General features: G+C 46.3%; 1 protein-coding gene across 1 annotated transcript; it reads left to right on the plus strand.

Annotated features, from left to right (window-relative positions):
- The first annotated feature begins 1,807 nt into the window (after window positions 1-1,807).
- CUNH8orf33 (chromosome unknown C8orf33 homolog) lies at window positions 1,808-16,069 on the plus strand. The gene is made up of 7 exons (XM_026488801.4): window positions 1,808-1,950; window positions 13,547-13,776; window positions 13,845-13,993; window positions 14,078-14,401; window positions 14,593-14,677; window positions 14,828-14,974; window positions 15,467-16,069. Exons 1-7 carry the CDS (start codon window positions 1,808-1,810, stop codon window positions 15,604-15,606), a joined length of 1,218 nt encoding a protein of 405 aa, XP_026344586.2. The 3' UTR covers window positions 15,607-16,069.
- Window positions 16,070-17,499: the final 1,430 nt, after the last annotated feature.

The following is a 17,499-nucleotide window of genomic DNA, read 5'->3' on the forward strand; positions in this document are numbered from 1 at the left end:
CTAATTTGAATTTACACCAGTTAAACCTCAATAAAAGAAAAGCTCTGCTCTTTTACAGCTCTATCCCCACCCCTTTTGGTTGTCAATATCACAAAGTTACATCTTTATATACTGTGTGCCTTAAAATTTGAACAATTATTTTAAATGCATTGAAGTCTTAAATTACATAGAGAACAAAATTTAGAGTTTAAAACCAAAGTTACAATTATACTAGCTTTCCGAGTTTGTAAAAAAATTAGTTTCTTGAATCACATGGAAAACAAAAAGTAGAGTTACAAACCATTGTTACAATACTGGCTTTTATAATTACCCATGTATTTAACTTTATTGAAATATTTATTTCTTCATGACTTCAAGTTACTGTCTAGTGCCCCTTCATTTCACCCTGCAGGACTCCCTTCAGCATTTCTTGCAGAGCAGGTCTAGTGGTAACAAACCCCCTCAAGCTTTTGTGTATCTGAGAATGTCTTAATTTTACTTCACTTTTGGACTGTTTGCCAGATATAGGGTTCTTTGATGACATTTTTTTTTCTTTCAGTGTCTTGAATATATTGGCCCACTGCCTTCTGGCCTCCAAAGTTTCTGATGCGAAATCTGCTGATAATCTTACTGAGGATCTCTTGTATACAATGCGTCACTTTTCTTCTGCTCCTTTCAAGATTCTCTTCTGTTCCTTTCAAGATTCTCTTCACCCAGCCAGAATTACTCTGATTATTATTTCCCAACAAACACAGAAGGCATCACAGGCTCCCTCCACCACTGCAGCCCTGACTGCCACCCTGCCTGAGACCAGTCCCTTGTTGGGGTGCTGAAACCTATCTCTGCCCCATCCAGTCCACCTGTTCCAGCAACTACCAGTTATGTTTCTAGAAGGGGGGGTGGGAGTAGGGGGAGTTGTCCAATGGAGTGAGTGGTTAGGTAAGATGATTGCCATAGAACTGACCAGACTGACCAAAATGGTCATTCGGGTAATGTCGGATTCCTGCCTTTGGAAACAACTGACCTTTCTTTTTGACTTGTTGACTTTTACTTGTAGGGTAAACATTCGTGGAAATCCAAAAATATGCAGCCCTTTCCCACATCCCTTCCTCATTTCAGTCCTTAGCCCACCTGCTGGATGGTGGGAGACCTGCTAGGCAGACCCCTTGGTTGGGCTTAGGTAGGTTACCGCGGCTTCCCGACCCGGCTCCTCAGCTCCCGAGCCTGGCTGGGTTTCCCAGCCCCACGCTTTTCCTCCACATTCTCTCCGGGTCACTGGGGCTGGGACCCGTGGTACCTGTTGGAGGTGACCTTGCACTCCGGAAGGCCACCCCATTCTGGCCGCAGCGAGGGAGCCCCAACACAGATCTTGGCCCGCCTAACCCGCGTCGGTCTGGGGATGTGGCTGCCCAGGTAACCCTACCCCTAGCCTGAACCCGCACCACTGGCAAGTCTGGATTCGGGTACTGGCCCTCTTCTGGGCACGCTGTCCACCTCCAGGTCTCCTCCGAGTCTCCTATGCTCTTGAGTCTCTGATTCTTTCATTGACCCCAGTAAACGGGGTGGCCATGGATCTTTATATTCTCCACCAAAGGTTGCTACGGATTCTGCCCGTCCTGAGTCCCCGATAAACAAAGCCCCGGGAGTTTCTCCCCCTCCCGTGCCCACAAGAAACAAGGCCCCGAGATAGTGCCCTGTTCTCTGCCGACTATAAACACGGCAGTCCCTTCCCTTCCTCTGCCCCCAATAAACATGGCGGCGCGTCCCTGTCCATCCTACACCCCCAACAAACATGGCCCAAAGTACCTTCCACCGGAAGTCTGGCGCAATGGCTGCTGGGTCCACTTTCGAGTTCGTGGTTTTGGCGGGATCCCGAAAAGTTGAACTAACACCAATAAAGATCATCTCCGCAGGTTTTAACCAGGTCACTGTGATTGGATTGAGTGTTCCCAGCCTCCTCAACTGCATGTTGTAATCTCAAAATTATACCTACAAGTGACGAACCTCCTCCACGGTGTTGATTCCAACTGGATTCAGTCTTAGAGGCAGCCATACTTGCAAGCTCTAGAGTCTCTTTATATTGCACCTCCATGCTAACTGCATTTTTAGTGCCGTGATCAGGAACAACCAAGGATAGCCCGAAACATTTAACAATGTACATAGTTATTACTGTGTTGTGTGACAAAAGGGCAAAAGTAAGTGGATCCCTGGAATCTTCTTACCTTTGAGCAGCTACACCAGTTATGTCATGAATTTGCTAACTGGGTGGGAAGGACAAACCAGAATGTCCCCGAGGCTCTGGGAAAAGCCCAGGAGCTTCTGGCATGTGTCCCTTAGGTGAATCCATCAACTAGGCAAGTTAGTGAATTAGAAGGGAGTGTTCAGGTTAGTTTGGAAGGAGGTTGGTGTTGGTGAGTATTATTGCCCAGGACCTTGTGAGGACAGGTGAGATGGGAGGGACTAGGAAACTGAGGGGTAGGAAAGGAAAGTGGGATGAGGGAAGTGCAGGTGCCCTCTCCTCTGTTCTGCCTTACCCACAGGTTCTGATTTACCTTCCACGCATGCAGACCTGCTTTCTCTTGCTCTGTGCTCCAGGCTGAGATGACCTTCAAAGACTGCATCCCTCTCCTTGATGAAGTGGTACCTCCTAGGTCCTGCTCAGTGGGGCTTCTACAGCGACATGATGCAGGAGACCTGCAGGAACCTAGTCTTGCAGGGTAAAAACTGTCCTGCAAATCTTAACTGCATCTTAGCTTCATCTTCTCTAAGCATAACTGTGGATTCTAAAGCTGAGTGATGTTTGGACTTGGGATCCATCAGGGCTTAATTCAAGAGAAGGCCTCATCTCTCAGACAGTTTAGTACACTGGGAAGACCATGGATTTGAAGTCAGACCTGGGATGGGGTCAGTTCTGTACCTAAAATCTTGTTTAAGACATTTAAATTCTCTGAGCCTTGGTTTCTTTCTTAATTTTAAAAAAGATTTTATTTATTTATTTGAGAGAGAGAGAGTGCAAGTGAGAGAGCGCATGAGTAGGGGGAGAGGCAGACTTTCCTGTTGAGCAGGGAGACCGACGTGGGGCTCGATCCCAGAACCCTAGGATCACGACCTAAGCTGAAGGCAGCCCCTTAACCGACTGAGCCACCCATGTGCCCTTGAGTCTTGGTTTCTGTTAAGAAGAGAATAATTCCTTTCTTATGGAGTTGTTTAAATTAAATGAGACAAGTATATTAAGTTCCTAGTTGAATACCTAGTACCTTATAGTGAATAAAAAAAAAAGTTCAATTTCCTCTTCTCCATTGTTAAGGACAGTTTGAAATGGGCTGTCTTCTTTTGGGATCCCTGATTTTATGCTTTTTTCCTCTTTGAGCTCCTTTGATAACCAGCCTAAACACTCCAATTCCAGGATTCCTCCAAAGGTCCAGCATGAAACCCACACCCAGTGTCAGCTGATTTGTAGCATCAAAATTTATTTTTTATTTTTAATTTTTTTTAATAAAATTTTTTTATTATGTTATGTTAGTCACCATACAGTACATCCCTAGTTTTTGATGTAAAGTTCCATGATTCATTACTTGCATATAACACCCAGTGCACCATGCAATACGTGCCCTCCTTAATACCCATCACCAGCCTATCCCGATCCCCCACCCCCCTCCCCTCTAAAGCCCTCAGTTTGTTTCCCAGAGTCCATAGTCTCTCATGGTTCATTCCCCCTTCTTTTTACCCCCCCTCCTTCTTCCCTTTCTTCTCCTACTGATCTTCCTACTTCTTATGTTCCATAAATAAGTGAAACCATATGATAATTGTCTTTCTCTGCTTGACTTATTTCGCTTAGCATTATCTCCTCCAGTCCCATCCATGTTGCTGCAAATGTTGTGAAATTGTTCTTTTTGATGGCTGAGTACTATTCCGTTGTATATATGGACCACATCTTCTTAATCAAGTCATCTGTTGAAGGGCATCACAATCGTTTTATCTGGGATTCTTAGTTGTGTGAAAATATTGAAGTTGGAAAACTTGCAGGATCAAGGGAAGTGGTGTGGGAAACAAGGATGCTTGGGAGGAACGGGGGCAGCAGGCCCACGTAGCCGAAACTGGCTGCTCTGCTAAGTGAAATTTCTACCAGTATTCCCTCTGCCTTTCTCTGATTCACATACATAGGTCACATATGTTCTCCCTGACTGGACTGTGGCAAGGAGAGGAAGCTTATGACTCAGCTTCCCAAGAGGAAACCTCGAATTTATGTCCCTCCAAGATTACACACAGTGGGGCAGAGGCAGTTTCCCCCCTCCCCCCAAAACTGGGTGCTACTGAGAAGGGGGCAGGTGTTGGAGAGCCAAAAAACCAACAAATGCCAACCATGAGAGGTACATTTATCCAAGCACTGTGCCAAGCTCTTCACATAATCTCACTTAATTCTTGCAACAAACCAATGAAGGCAGGTGCAACGACTCCTCCCTCCCACTTTACAGATGAAGAACTTGAGGATCACAGAGGTTAAGTACCTTCTTTAAAGTTACACAGTAAGTATTGGAGCTGAGATTTGAATGCAGACATTCCCGCCTTCACAGTAGTGCTCTTGACCACTGCACCATACTCCTTTTCTGCTTTCCCATTGAGGAAAGGAGACACAGTTTGTTATTTCTCTATAGCTAAATATTACCCTTAACCCCCTGGACTTTTAAAAGTATGGCTTCCCTGTCTCAAACAACACGACTTTGTAAACCTAGAGACTGGCACTGGTGCAGGTATGTTCTGTGTGCCCAAGAAACATCATTTACTTTCCCATGAGCAGGAATCCCATGTTCTGACCTGGTCAGCTCAGCTTACTAGCAAAAACAGTGACTGTGAAATTATGTCTAATTTGGGAAGTTTAAAAAGCAAATAGAAAGTCAAGATAGGAATAGCAGATGAGTCAGGAAGGGGTGAATAGAATACTGGACTATTCAAAGGTCTTTATGTCATTCAGGAGGAAGGTGAAAATATTGACAAACCTTAGACTTTTATACATTAAGAAGGCATATTAAAATTTCAAGATTAACCATAAAAGAATAGAAATAGAGTGTGTAGTTTACAAGCTTGTAGAGAGGTAAACACTGAAAGAAAGAAAGAAAAAACCCTAATCAATTCAAAGTAAGGCAAGAAACGAAAAAAAGTGACAAAAAGCAGGATATTAGTCATAAAAGTCATAAAACTTAACCAGGTTAAGTTTTCCTGTTATAAGGCAAAGATTACCAGACTGGATTTTTAAAAAATCAGGATTTATGGAGACCTACGTAAAACCTGAGGACATAAAGTTTAAAAGTAAGAAGATGGAAAAAAGAAAGCTATTGAAGCTGTATAACTATGAGATGAAGTATGAACTTTAAGACCAAGGTCATTACTATAGATAACAGAATGCCATTACGTAATTCTGTAATTATTTAAACAGGAAGAAACAAATATTTTAAATTCACAGAATGCAGTAGCTTCAAAATACTTCAAAGTTATAGAATCATGAAGAGCAATGCACACACTCACCATCACAGTGGGGGGTGTTATGTGCCTGTTGCACACACTCACCATCACAGTGGGGGTGTTATGTGCCTGTTGCACACACTCACCATCACAGTGGGGGGTGTTATGTGCCTGTTGCACACACTCGCCATCACAGTGGGGGGGTGTTATGTGCCTGTTGCACACACTCACCATCACAGTGGGGGGTGTTATGTGCCTGTTGCACACACTCACCATCACAGTGGGGGGTGTTATGTGCCTGTTGCACACACTCACCATCACAGTGGGGGGGGTGTTATGTGCCTGTTGCACACACTCACCATCACAGTGGGGGGGTGTTATGTGCCTGTTGCACACACTCACCATCACAGTGGGGGTGTTATGTGCCTGTTGCACACACTCACCATCACAGTGGGGGGTGTTATGTGCCTGTTGCACACACTCGCCATCACAGTGGGGGGGTGTTATGTGCCTGTTGCACACACTCACCATCACAGTGGGGGGTGTTATGTGCCTGTTGCACACACTCACCATCACAGTGGGGGGTGTTATGTGCCTGTTGCACACACTCACCATCACAGTGGGGGGGTGTTATGTGCCTGTTGCACACACTCACCATCACAGTGGGGGTGTTATGTGCCTGTTGCACACACTTGCCATCACAGTGGGGGGTGTTATGTGCCTGTTTCAATAAGTGAAAGGAAGGGGCACATGCACTACAGTGTTCACAGCAGCAATGTCCACAGTAGCCAAACTGTGGAAGGAGCCGAGATGCCCTTCAACACAATGGACAAAGAAGATGTGGTTCATATAGACAATGGAATATTATTCAGCCAGCAGAAAGGATGAATACCCACCATTTGCATCAACATGGATGGAACTGGAGGGGACTATGCTAAGTGAAATAAGTCCATCAGAGAAAGACAATTATCATATGGTTTCACTCATATGTGGGCCATAAGGAATAGCACAGAGGACATTAGGGGAAGGAAGGGAAAACAGAAGGGGGGAAATCAGAGTGGGAGATGAACCATTAGAGACTATGGACTCTGGGAAACAATCTGAGGGTTTCAGAGGGGAGGGGGGTGGGGGGATGAGTTAGCCCAGTGATGGGTATTAAGGAGGGCACGTGTTGTAATGAGCACTGGGGGTTATACACAAATAATGAATCATGGAACACTACATCAAAAACTAATGATGTACTGTATGGTGACTAACAAAATAAAAAAAAATAATTGATAGACCAGAGAGACAAAAAAATATATAAGGAATTGAATTTTTTTCCCTTCTGACACCAACTATGTGGTGCCTTCTCCAACACCAGCTAGAGTCCCATAATTCAACTAAATTTTGACACTAACTCCAGAGGTAGAGCAGACCACACAGGTTAAGGGCTCACCCACAAGACTGCCCATACTTCAGATACCAGTCACAAGCATCAAGTGCTAAGGATACTTACACTTCTGTATGACTGAGATACCAAATCAGGGGTTCCCACAACCCCTGTGCCCAAGTACAACAATTTGCTAGAAGGACTTACAGAACCCAGGAAAATAATAACTTATGATTGCAATTTATTATAAAAGATACAAATCAACAGCCAGATGAGGAGGTAAGTAGGGTAAGTCTAATAGGGTCCCAAGTACAGAAGCCTATGTCTCTATGGAGTTGGGGTGCACCACCTCTCAGCACATGGATATGTTCATTAACTTGAAAGCTCCCCAAATCCCCTCCTTTAGGGGTTTTCATGGAGGTTTCAATATGTAGGCATGATTGTGGTCATTGATGATTAGCTCAATTTCTAGCCCCTCTCCCCTCCCTGGAGATTGGGAGATGGGGCTGAAAGCTATTAGCTTCTAATAAAGTCTCAGTATTTCTGCTGACCAGCCCCCATCTTGAAGCTATCTAGGGGGCTACGATGGGCCTATCATCCTTATCACTTAGGAAATTCCAAGGGTCTTAGGAGCTCTGTGCCGTAAAACAGGGACAAAAATCAAGTATTTTTCTTATTATATCATATTTTTTAGACAATTTTTTGTTCCATTTTGAATTATAATAGCAATTAAGCAATAACATATGCAGGATTAATTATAAAAATTGTGAAAGGTCTTTAGGGACGAAGTTTTGAAACTTTATGGAAAAATATACAGAAGACCTAAATAAATGAGAGGTATAACAGGTTCATGTTAGATTCATGATTATTTAATATGGAGAGTGAATTCGCACCAAAATCCTCTATAGAATTAATTCTAACAAAATCCCAAAGTTTTTAATGGAAACTGACAAGTCAATTTGAGAATGTATATGGAGAAGCAAAGGCCCAAGAATAGTTGAGGTGCCCTTGAAGTAAAAGAACAAGGTGGCAAGATTTACTTTATCTATATTAGACGTATTATATATTTTTTTTAAATTTTTATTTTTTCATTTTAAAATTTAAATTCAATTTAATTAACGTATAGTCCGTTATTATTTTCCGAGGTAGAATTTAATGATTCATCATTTGCATATAACACCCAGTGCTCATTCCATCAAGTGCCCTCCTTAATGCCCATTACCCAGTTACCCCATCCCTTCACCCACCTCCCTTCCAGCAACCTTCAGTTTGTTTTCTATAGTTAAGACTCTCTTATGGTTTGTCTCCCTCTGTTTTTGTCTTATTTTTCCTTCCCTTCCCCTATGTTCATCTGTTTGTTTCTTAAATTCCACACACATGTGAAATCATATATTTGTCTTTCTCTGACTTACTTTGCTTAGCATCATACCCTCTACTTCCATCACGTCATTGCAAATGTCAAGATTTCATTCTTTTTGGTGGCTGAGTAGTACCCATTGTATATATAGACCACATCTTCTTTATCCATTCATCTGTTGAAAGACATCTGGGTTTTTTCCATAGTTTGGCTATTGTGGACATCGCTCCTATGAACACTGGGATGCTGGTGCCCCTTCTTTTCACTACCGCTGTGTCTCTGGGATAAATACCAAGTAGTACATTGCTGGGTCGAGGGGTAGCTCTATTTTTAACATCTTGAGGAACCTCCATACTGTTTTCCAGAGTGGCTGCACCAGCTTGCATTCCCACCAACAGTGTTAAGAGGGTTCCTCTTTCTCCACATCCTTGCCAACATCTGTTGTTTCCTGAGTTGTTAATTTTAGCCATTTTGACCCATGTGAGGTGGTAGCTCATTGTGGTTTTGGTTTGTATTTCCCTGATGCCAAGTGATACTGAGTCCTTTTTCCTGTGTCTCATGGTCATTTTGTATGTCTTCTTTGGAGAAATGTCTTTTCATGTCTTCTGCCCATTTCTTGACTGGATTGTTTGTTTTTTGGGTGTTGAGTTTGTTAAGTTGTTGTTGTTGTTTTTAATAGATTTTGGATACTAGCCCTTTATCTGATAAGACATTTGCAAATACCTTCTCCCATTCTGTAGGTTGCCTTTTAGTTTTGTTGACTGTTTCCTTTCCTGTGCAAAAGCTTATCTTGATGAAGTCCCAATAGTTCATTTTGTGCTTTTGTTTCCCTTGCCTTTGAAGATGTGCCTAGCAAGAAGTTGCTGCGGCTGAGGTCAAAGAGGTTGCTGCCTGTGCTCTCTAGGATTTTGATGGATTCCTGTACCACATTTAGGTGTACCACATCCATTTTGAGTCTATTGTTGTGTATGGTGTAAGGAAATGGTCCAATTTCATTCTTCTGCATGTGGCTGTCCAATTTTCCCAACACCATTTGTTGAAGAGACTGTCTTTTTTCCATTGGATATTCTTTCCTGCTTTGTTGCAGATTAGTTGACCATAGAGTGGAGAGTCCATTTCTGGGTTCTCTATTCTGTTCCACTGATCCATGTGTCTGTTTTTGTGCCAGCACCATATTGTCTTGATGATTACAGCTTTGTAATACAGCTTGAAGTCCAGAATTGTGATACTTCCCACTTCGGTTTTTCTTTTTCAACCTTCCTTTGGCTATTTGGTTTTTTTTCTGGTTCCATAAAAATTTTAGGATTGTTTGTTCCAGCTCTGTGAAAAATGGTGGTATTTTGATAGAGATTGCACCGAATGTATAGGTTGCTCTGGGCAGCACAGGCATTTTCACAATATTGTTCTTCCAATCCATGAGCATGGGATGTTTTTCCATTTCCTTGTGTCTTCCTCAGTTTCTTTCATAAGTGTTCTATAGTTTTCAGACTACAGATCCTTTACGTCTTTGGTTAGGTTTATTCCTGGGTATCTTGTGGTTTTTGGTGCAATTGTAAATGGGATCTCTTTCTTCTGCCTCATTGTTAATGTATAGAAATCTGACTGATTTCTGTGCATTGATTTGATATCCTGTGACTTTGCTGAATTCCTTTATCAGTTCTAGTAATTTTTTGGTGAAGTCTTTTGTGTTTTCTACATAGAGAATCTGTCATCTGTGAAGAGTGAGACTTTGACGACTTCTTTGCTGATTTGGATGCCTTTTGTTTCTTTTTGTTGTCTGATTGCTGAGGCTAGGACTTCCAGTACTCTGTTGAACACCAGTGGTGAGAGTGGACATCCCTGTAGATCGGACTTATTATAAAGACTGGCAGTTAAGCAGAGTGGCATTAGTGTGGGGATACACAAAAGGCCTAACTGAACACAGTGTAGAGCTCTGAAATACACCCATGCATATGTGCACATGAACTTCAGAGGTGCGCTGCAGATCTGAATTCCACAAATAGGTTAGAAAAGCTGATTAGTCATATTTTAAAAAATAAAACTGACTCCCACTTTACAAGACACAAAAATCACTTCCAGACAAAAAATTTGAATGATCCCAGGTTAAAAAGAGGTCCCTAAGACACAAAAGGGGAAAATAAAAAGATTGATACATTTAACACTGTTCAAAATAAGAATTTCTTTTCATCAAATTATACTATAATGAGAATGATAAAACCCTACAACCCAGCATTACCATTCCTAGATATAGCGTAGAGAAATACCTGAACACAGGTGACATTGAGGAGTATGCCCAGTGCATTGTTTCTAATAGCAAAACAAGTGGAAGAAACAAATGTTTATTGTTGGGTGTTCTTGTACCATAGAATATCATCACCAGTGGAGACAGTGACCTACAACGGGAAACAGCAACATGTGTAACCCTCACAAACTTGTTGAGAAAAACAAGCTTAAGAACACATACAGGATGATTTAATGCATGTAAAGCTCAAAACATGCAAAACTAAACAGTATTGTTTAAAGATACATATTTATGTTATTTTTAAAAAGATTTTGTCAGAGAGTGAGTGAGAGAGAGAGCACAAGCAGGAGGAGCGGCAGGCAGAGGGAGAAGCAGGCTCCCCACTGAGCAGGGACTCAATCCCAGGACCCTGGGATCATGACCTGAGCTGAAGGCAGCTGCTTAACCAACTAAGCCACCCAGGAGTCCCCATATTTGTTATGTACGCACACAGATGTCCTGAAAGACATTGATAATGTTCTGTTTCTTCAACTGGGTGGTAGTTACATGTGTTTTTTATTTTTACCTTCAAATATGTTTATTTATACAGTCAATCTTCATTACTGTGGATTCCGTATTTGCAAATTCACCAGGTTGCTGAAATTTACTTATAACCCCCAATACCTCCCCTCATGCTTTCACAGTCATTCATGGACATGCACAGAGTAATGAAAATTCTGGGTCACTACACTTCCGTGTTCCCAGCTGAGGTTGAACAGTCAACACTGCTCTCATACTGTAAACCAGTATCCTTTTCATAGTATATTCATATATATCAATATATCAATGTTACGCTTATTGCATTCTTGTGTTTTTTGGTGGTGATGTTGCTGTTTAAAATGGCCCTCAAGCATAGTGCTGGGGTGCTGTCCAGTGTTCCTAAGGTGTGCTGTGCCTTACGGAGAAAATACATGTGCTATATAAACTTCATTCAGGTACTAGTCGTCGTGTTGTTGGCCATGATGTCAATGTTAATTATTCAACAACATATATTAGATATATATGTTTATATTAAATAGAAATACACAACAAGGTGATATATAAATCAGTTGTGATTTATGTGACTGGAGGCTCCCAGGAACCCAACTATACTTCCCCTAGGAGCGATGGTTCAGTATTCACAAATTCAGTGTTCTCAGTTACTTTAAAGAACTACCTTGAATGATAAGTGGCTGCATATGAATATTGATTTTGCAGGTATGAAATTTGTAATATATTTTCTTTTTTTTTTTTTAAGATTTTATTTATTTATTCGACAGAGAGAGAGACAGCCAGCGAGAGAGGGAACACAAGCAGGGGGAGTGGGAGAGGAAGAAACAGGCTCATAGCGGAGGAGCCTGATGTGGGGCTCGATCCCATAACGCCAGGATCATGCCCTGAGCCGAAGGCAGGCGCTTAACCGCTGTGCCACCCAGGCACCCCTGTAATATATTTTCTAAAGAAGCTAGGGGAATAGGCAGAGGAAAGATGGTTTTAGTGGAGACTAGTAGTAGAGACTTATCTATTCAAGAAATAGGGGAGTAGCCATGGTGATGGAGAGAGAAATGTTCGGAGTGGTTTCTGGAGTGGTTGTGGAGGTGCAGAAGCCAGGGAGAGGAAGCTGAAGATTTGTACTTACTTTTATGAGTGCTTTTTACACGCCAGGGTGGGAGGCAGTGGAAAGATGTGGAGACTTACTGATATGGAAGGCTGGGTCCTCTATGCCTTCCTCTCTAAAGTTCTTCAAGGACCTGCTGTCTGGGTCTGGGGGTTTGAATAGGTTCTAGTACTGCCAGGGAACGAAAATGAGGTGTCTGTGCCGGGCAGAGGGCAGAGGTTGCAGGGGCCTGTAAGGAGAGGCTCAGAAGGCTGGGAGATCAGTGGGACCAGAGTAGAGTGATGTGTGGAAACAGTGGCCTTTGTATTATTTCTAGGGCATGTGCTGGCTGGAAGGTCAGGCAAACAGCTGTCCATGTCAGCTAAGAAGCTTGGACTTCATGCTGGAGGAAATAGATTTCTAGGCAAGAGAGTAACACGGTTTTTGTTTTAGAAAATTCCCTCCCACCACAGGATGTTTCAGAACAGAGGAGAGGGAGTGGAAGTGGAGAGATTAGCAAGGCCTGGATTGAAGTTGTTCAGGGCAGAGATGGTGTGTGTCCTGGGAGGGGTGGAGGCCATTTAGGTGATACACTGATAGGACTGGGTGCCTGATTGCATATAGGGCTGTGGGAGAGGACAGTCTGGCCTGAGGCTTGTGCTCAGACACAGATGTCTGGGTTGAGAAGGCTTTCTGGAAGAAGCAAGTCTGGGCCAAGTCACATAGGTTGACTCACAGCCAAACAAGGCAGGAGAAAGCCCTTTTGGATCTGGAACCCACTCACCACCAAAACCTCCAGTCGGCCAGGACTGAAACACATCCTAACTGTGGTAGCTTAAAAATATGTCTAAAGTTTTTAATATTCCTCCCTTCAAGAGGGGTTACCAGAGACCCTAATTTAGAACCAAACAGCTATACTGTTGCTAGATTCCTGATCCTGAAACTACCAGATGTTTACTGTTGCCGATCTGCTACGTTTTGTGACAACTTGTTAGGCTGCAATAAATAATACACCAACTCTCTGTGATGACCACACTTCTACCCTCTGAGACCTCCCGGCCCAGGCAGGCAACACTTGCCATCCACTGCCTCAGGAACCCACACCTTCTGCCTCGATTTCCCTGACAGGAATCATCAGACAGCACTCAGACTCATGTCCTCCTGAAGCCCCTCGTTTTTCTTGCGGAGGTCTGGTGACGCCTGTGACCCCGGGCAGGGTGGAGGCATCCTGGTCTGTAGTGCAGTATGGTGGGAGGACCGCCCTGGGCAGAAAGCCAAAGAGGCAAGGTAGATTGCGGGATGGGGCTCCCTCTCTGCCCTTTCCCCGGCCGCGCTCACATCCAGGCCACCAGCAAGGGCGCAGGCTCCTCCCCTCTGTTTCTGAAACCCCCCACATTCCCAGCCTCACCCGCCCCCAGCCCGTCCGACCCTCGTCCCAAGGCAGCAGAGGGATCTTTAAAACACACATCCGAGTAGGACAAAAGCGCTCTTCCGATGGACGCCTCTTCCCCTTGCGCTCAGAATCAAAGCGGACAGCGGGCTCTCCTACAGCGCCTGCATGACGGGATCTCGCCCAACCCGCCGACCTCGCCTCGCATCACGGCCCCTGCCCCCGGCCTCCTTCCCGCTACCGGACCAGTCCCGCCCGCCTGGCACGGGCTGCTGTCCCGAGGTCTTTGCTAACCACGCGCCGTCCCGTTTCGGCCGCTATTCACGACGCTTCTCTGTGACAGCTTTTCTCTCCCCACGAGGTGAGATTTGAGAGCATTCCCTCGTCTAGTTCGTTGTCCTTGCATCCAGAGCGGTGCCTGCAACGTAGCAAGCACCGGCTCCTCCAGCGGATCTCAGCGGCCGCAGCGCCGCCCGCGCCCAGCGGAACTCGGCGCCGGAGACGCGTTTCCGGAGGACGGAATTCGGGGTCGGACCTCGGGCCTACGTAATCTCCGGCGGCGACGGCGGCGCATGGCGGTGAGTTGTGCCGAGACATGGGGGATGCCAGGGTCTTGGGCCGTTGGCGACCCCCCATGACCCTTGTGCTGGCCCCTTCTCCAGGCCCTAGGACAGCCTTCTCTGGAGAAATCAGCGGCCGCAGGCCCAGGTACCGCCCGCGCTCCCCGCAGCCCCCGGCCCCCTGGATCGCTTCCTGGAGCCCCGAGTGCTTCTGCCGTCAGGTCCCATCCAGTCGGTCTCCGCTTAGAGCCCTCCACGTGCAGTGACACCGCCCCCGGGGTGCATCCCGAGCGCCGTGGAGGCGCCGCAGCCTCCAAGAAGCAAAAGAAGAAGAAAACCCGGAACGGGGCCTCCGTGGCGAATGGAGGCGGGAATGTCTCAGAAAAGCCGGCCTCAGAGGAAGCGCCCCTCAGCGCGGAGGCTCAGGCAAGGGCGGGCCTCCGTCGGGAAGGGTGGCGATCCCCGACGCGTCCCGGGTGTGAGTGCGCTGGCCGCTGTGGTGGTCGCGGATTTCGGAGTTAAGGCAGGGAGGGGGGTGGGAGGCGTCCCTGTGGGATGGGCATGAAGGCCGCGGGGTCCTGCTGCCGACTCATAGCCGCTCTTCCCAATCATTACAGGCCGAGCAGCTGGCCCGGGAACTGGTGTGGTGCGTGGAACAGTTGGAGCTGGGCCTCAAGACGCAGAGACCCAGTCCGAAGCAGAGTGAGGAGCGTTTCTGTAGAGTTGGCGGGAGGGGAACCCTGACAGTGCTGCTATGGCCTGCGGGTGGTGCCACGGGATGGAGTTGTCTTTGCTGTAGGACCACAGGAGGTGAAGACAGAGGAAGTTACTAGGCATTTGTTTTTATCCTAGGAGAGCAGGCTGTTGGGGCAATCCGAACCCTGCGCAGCGAAAGAACCCCCCTGCCCCGGAAGAGGCAGCTGATGCGCTCCTTGTTTGGGGACTACAGGGCTCAGATGGAAGCCCAGCGGCGCGAGGCCCTTCGGGTTCTCAGAACTGGTGAGGAGTTGGAAACTGGTTGATTCCTGGGGGTAGGGAGGAAGAACCCAGGGAGTGACAGGAAGAAACTCAGAGTAACAGGGCTGGTGGGGGCGAGCAGGGGGAGGACACCGACTCACGGAGGCGTGGGAGAGCAGGGAGAGAAAAAGATGGGGCTGTCTGAGAGAGCGAGCGAGCGAGCGCGTTCGGTGGAGAGGGGCAGCGGGAAAGACTCTCAAGCAGACTCCCCGCTGAGAGCAGAGCCCTATGCTCTATGGGGGGCTGGACCTCCTGACCCTTAGATCATGACCTGAGCGGAAGTCAAGAGTCGGAAGCTTAACTGACTGAGACACCCAGGCGCCTCTGTCTCTAAGTGGAGTTTGATGATAATACCTTCCCTAAAATTTTGAGGAGTGAATCAGTTTTCTGTCCCAAGGGCTTAGAGTTGAATGCACTCAGGTAATGTTAGCTGTTATGACTCTGTTCTGACACTGACTGTCCCCTCCCCCACAGCAGCTCGCACAGCCCAGGTGCAGCCTGTAGGTGAGGCCACCAGAAGGAAGAGCGGAAGGGTCTGCAGGCCTCGCCAGGCAGGAGTAGCCAAGGCCACCCTGGACACTCCCGATGAAGAGTTTAGGTTCAATTTCTTTTAGCTTGTCTTCCATCCTCGAACAGTTCCCCTGCCCGGGTAGTGCGGGCGTGCGGAGCCTTTCCAGGACTGCTCTGTCAGACAGCTGTGGGGTTGGTCTGTCCATGGCTGGTCAGTGGATCTGGGGCCATGGCTATGGGACAGGTGTGAGACCAGCCTATTGGGTACTGTCAGGTAAGCACAGGACCCATTTGTAGGTTTTCAGATGGAAGTGTCCTTCCTGCCAGAAGAAGGAGGTCTGTTTAGAAAAGCTTCTGCAATAGTCTGAAGTGAGTGTTCAGCGTGTTGTAGAAAGAGTGTTTTACTCAATCTTTAGGCTGAGATTAAGCAGCTGTTTGTAGTAAGGACTAGGGAGGAGGCTGTCCAGCTGTATACTGGTGCTCACTTACAACAGAATGTCCTGTCAGATGGTGTAGGGCTTTATGTCATAATGTCATGTTGCACTAATAAAACTATTTTTGTAAAAATGGATTGGTGAATTCATGTGCTAACCGTCTGTTAAATGAGTACAGATGAGGCAGGCGTCTGGCATGGTTGGGTTCCAGGCTCACCACAGTGCTTGGTCCTTTGTATTACCCTCATTCCTGGGCATGTGTCATCCTCAGGGAGCTAGTGTGGCTCGCAGAGGGTCAGGCTTTGTTCTTAGGAGTGGAGAGCTGCTTGTCCTCACAATCCTGGTGAAGACAGGGGTCAAGCCTCAGTAGATGACCTCTCCAGACCTTGACTGCTCTAAGTGATAGTCCTAGGACTTCTGTTGCATCGAACAGGTGGCTTAATCCTCCTCAGCGGTTGTGATGCCATCTTTGCTGGTGTCTCCCAAGCTTGCATCCCAGGCTAGAGAGATACCTGGAGTCCAGCTGCGTACCCAGCATTTCTACTTTGATATTTCATGGGCATTTCAAACTTGATGTGTCCAAAACATTTGATTGGCCCCTAAGTCTCCCTTTGTCTTCTGCTTTTGAGTGAATGGCCCTACTGCCCACCTAGTTGATTAGGCCAAAAACCTGTGTCATCCTTTCTTGCTTTCCTGCTTCCACACAAGTGTTCAATACTTCTCTTGGTAGGTGAGTTCTGTCTTCAAATTACAATCTAATCTTCTGTGCTATCTCTTCACTGCTCCACATTCTAGTCCTGGCCCTGGCTCTTCCCCTGACAGCTGTGTGCGCCTCCTGGTGTTAGTGTCCCTACATCGTTCTTGCCTCTTGTGTGTTCAGTGCAGCCAGTGGTCCTCCATGTATACTGGGTCCTATTTCTCTGACCTGGTGACTTCATTGTACCTAGGATACAATGCGAAGGCTGGTGGACATTTAGGCTCTTGACCACCTCTCTGATGTGGTCCTCTTTTCTTATTCCCACCTTGCTGACTTCTTGTCTGCTCCTGAGATAGCCAGCTCAGTCCTGCCTCAAGGGCTTTAATCCTGACACGATGTTCACTGAAAGTCCACTTGTAGCAGGTCTTGGACTCAGGAGCATGGTGCATGGAGACTGGGAAACAGGAATCATCTGGAGATGAGATTGGAGGGTACTGTTTAGCCTCTGGGCCATGAACCCTGCTTCCCTCCTAGGTCATTTTTCTACTCAGGTTGCTCTTTCAGTTTGTACCCAACTGTGTTCTTGGCAGTGTTTCATCCATGGCTTGCATGTTGGGCAACCATAGCTAAGTCACACCCCTTACCCTGACTGCAGTTCACCCATCTATAAATGGGGTGGGTGTAGTGGTGCTAGGTGAGGTTAACTGGAGACCCTGACCTACCTGCACCACTCTCAGGCCTCAGTGTTCTGGTCTATGCAACAGGCCCTGCTGTGTGGGGGTCTCAACACCAGCTCCGTGGCTCTGCAGCTCATGTTTGGTTCTTCCTAGTGGCCTTCACAGCTATACCCACATGTCTGACACAAT

This window comes from Ursus arctos, unplaced genomic scaffold (assembly GCF_023065955.2).
Source record: "Ursus arctos isolate Adak ecotype North America unplaced genomic scaffold, UrsArc2.0 scaffold_6, whole genome shotgun sequence".
NCBI classification, from domain to species: domain Eukaryota; kingdom Metazoa; phylum Chordata; class Mammalia; order Carnivora; family Ursidae; genus Ursus; species Ursus arctos.

Bases quoted from the DNA above. Each gene is read 5' to 3' on its own strand.
- CUNH8orf33 (XM_026488801.4), top strand. From the start codon at position 1,808: ATGGCTGCTGGGTCCACTTTCGAGTTCGTGGTTTTGGCGGGATCCCGA. The intron at 13,777-13,844 runs GTGAGATTTGAG...CCTGCAACGTAG, and splicing joins AGCTTTTCTCTCCCCACGAG to CAAGCACCGGCTCCTCCAGC. The intron at 14,975-15,466 runs GTGAGGAGTTGG...CCTCCCCCACAG, and splicing joins CCTTCGGGTTCTCAGAACTG to CAGCTCGCACAGCCCAGGTG.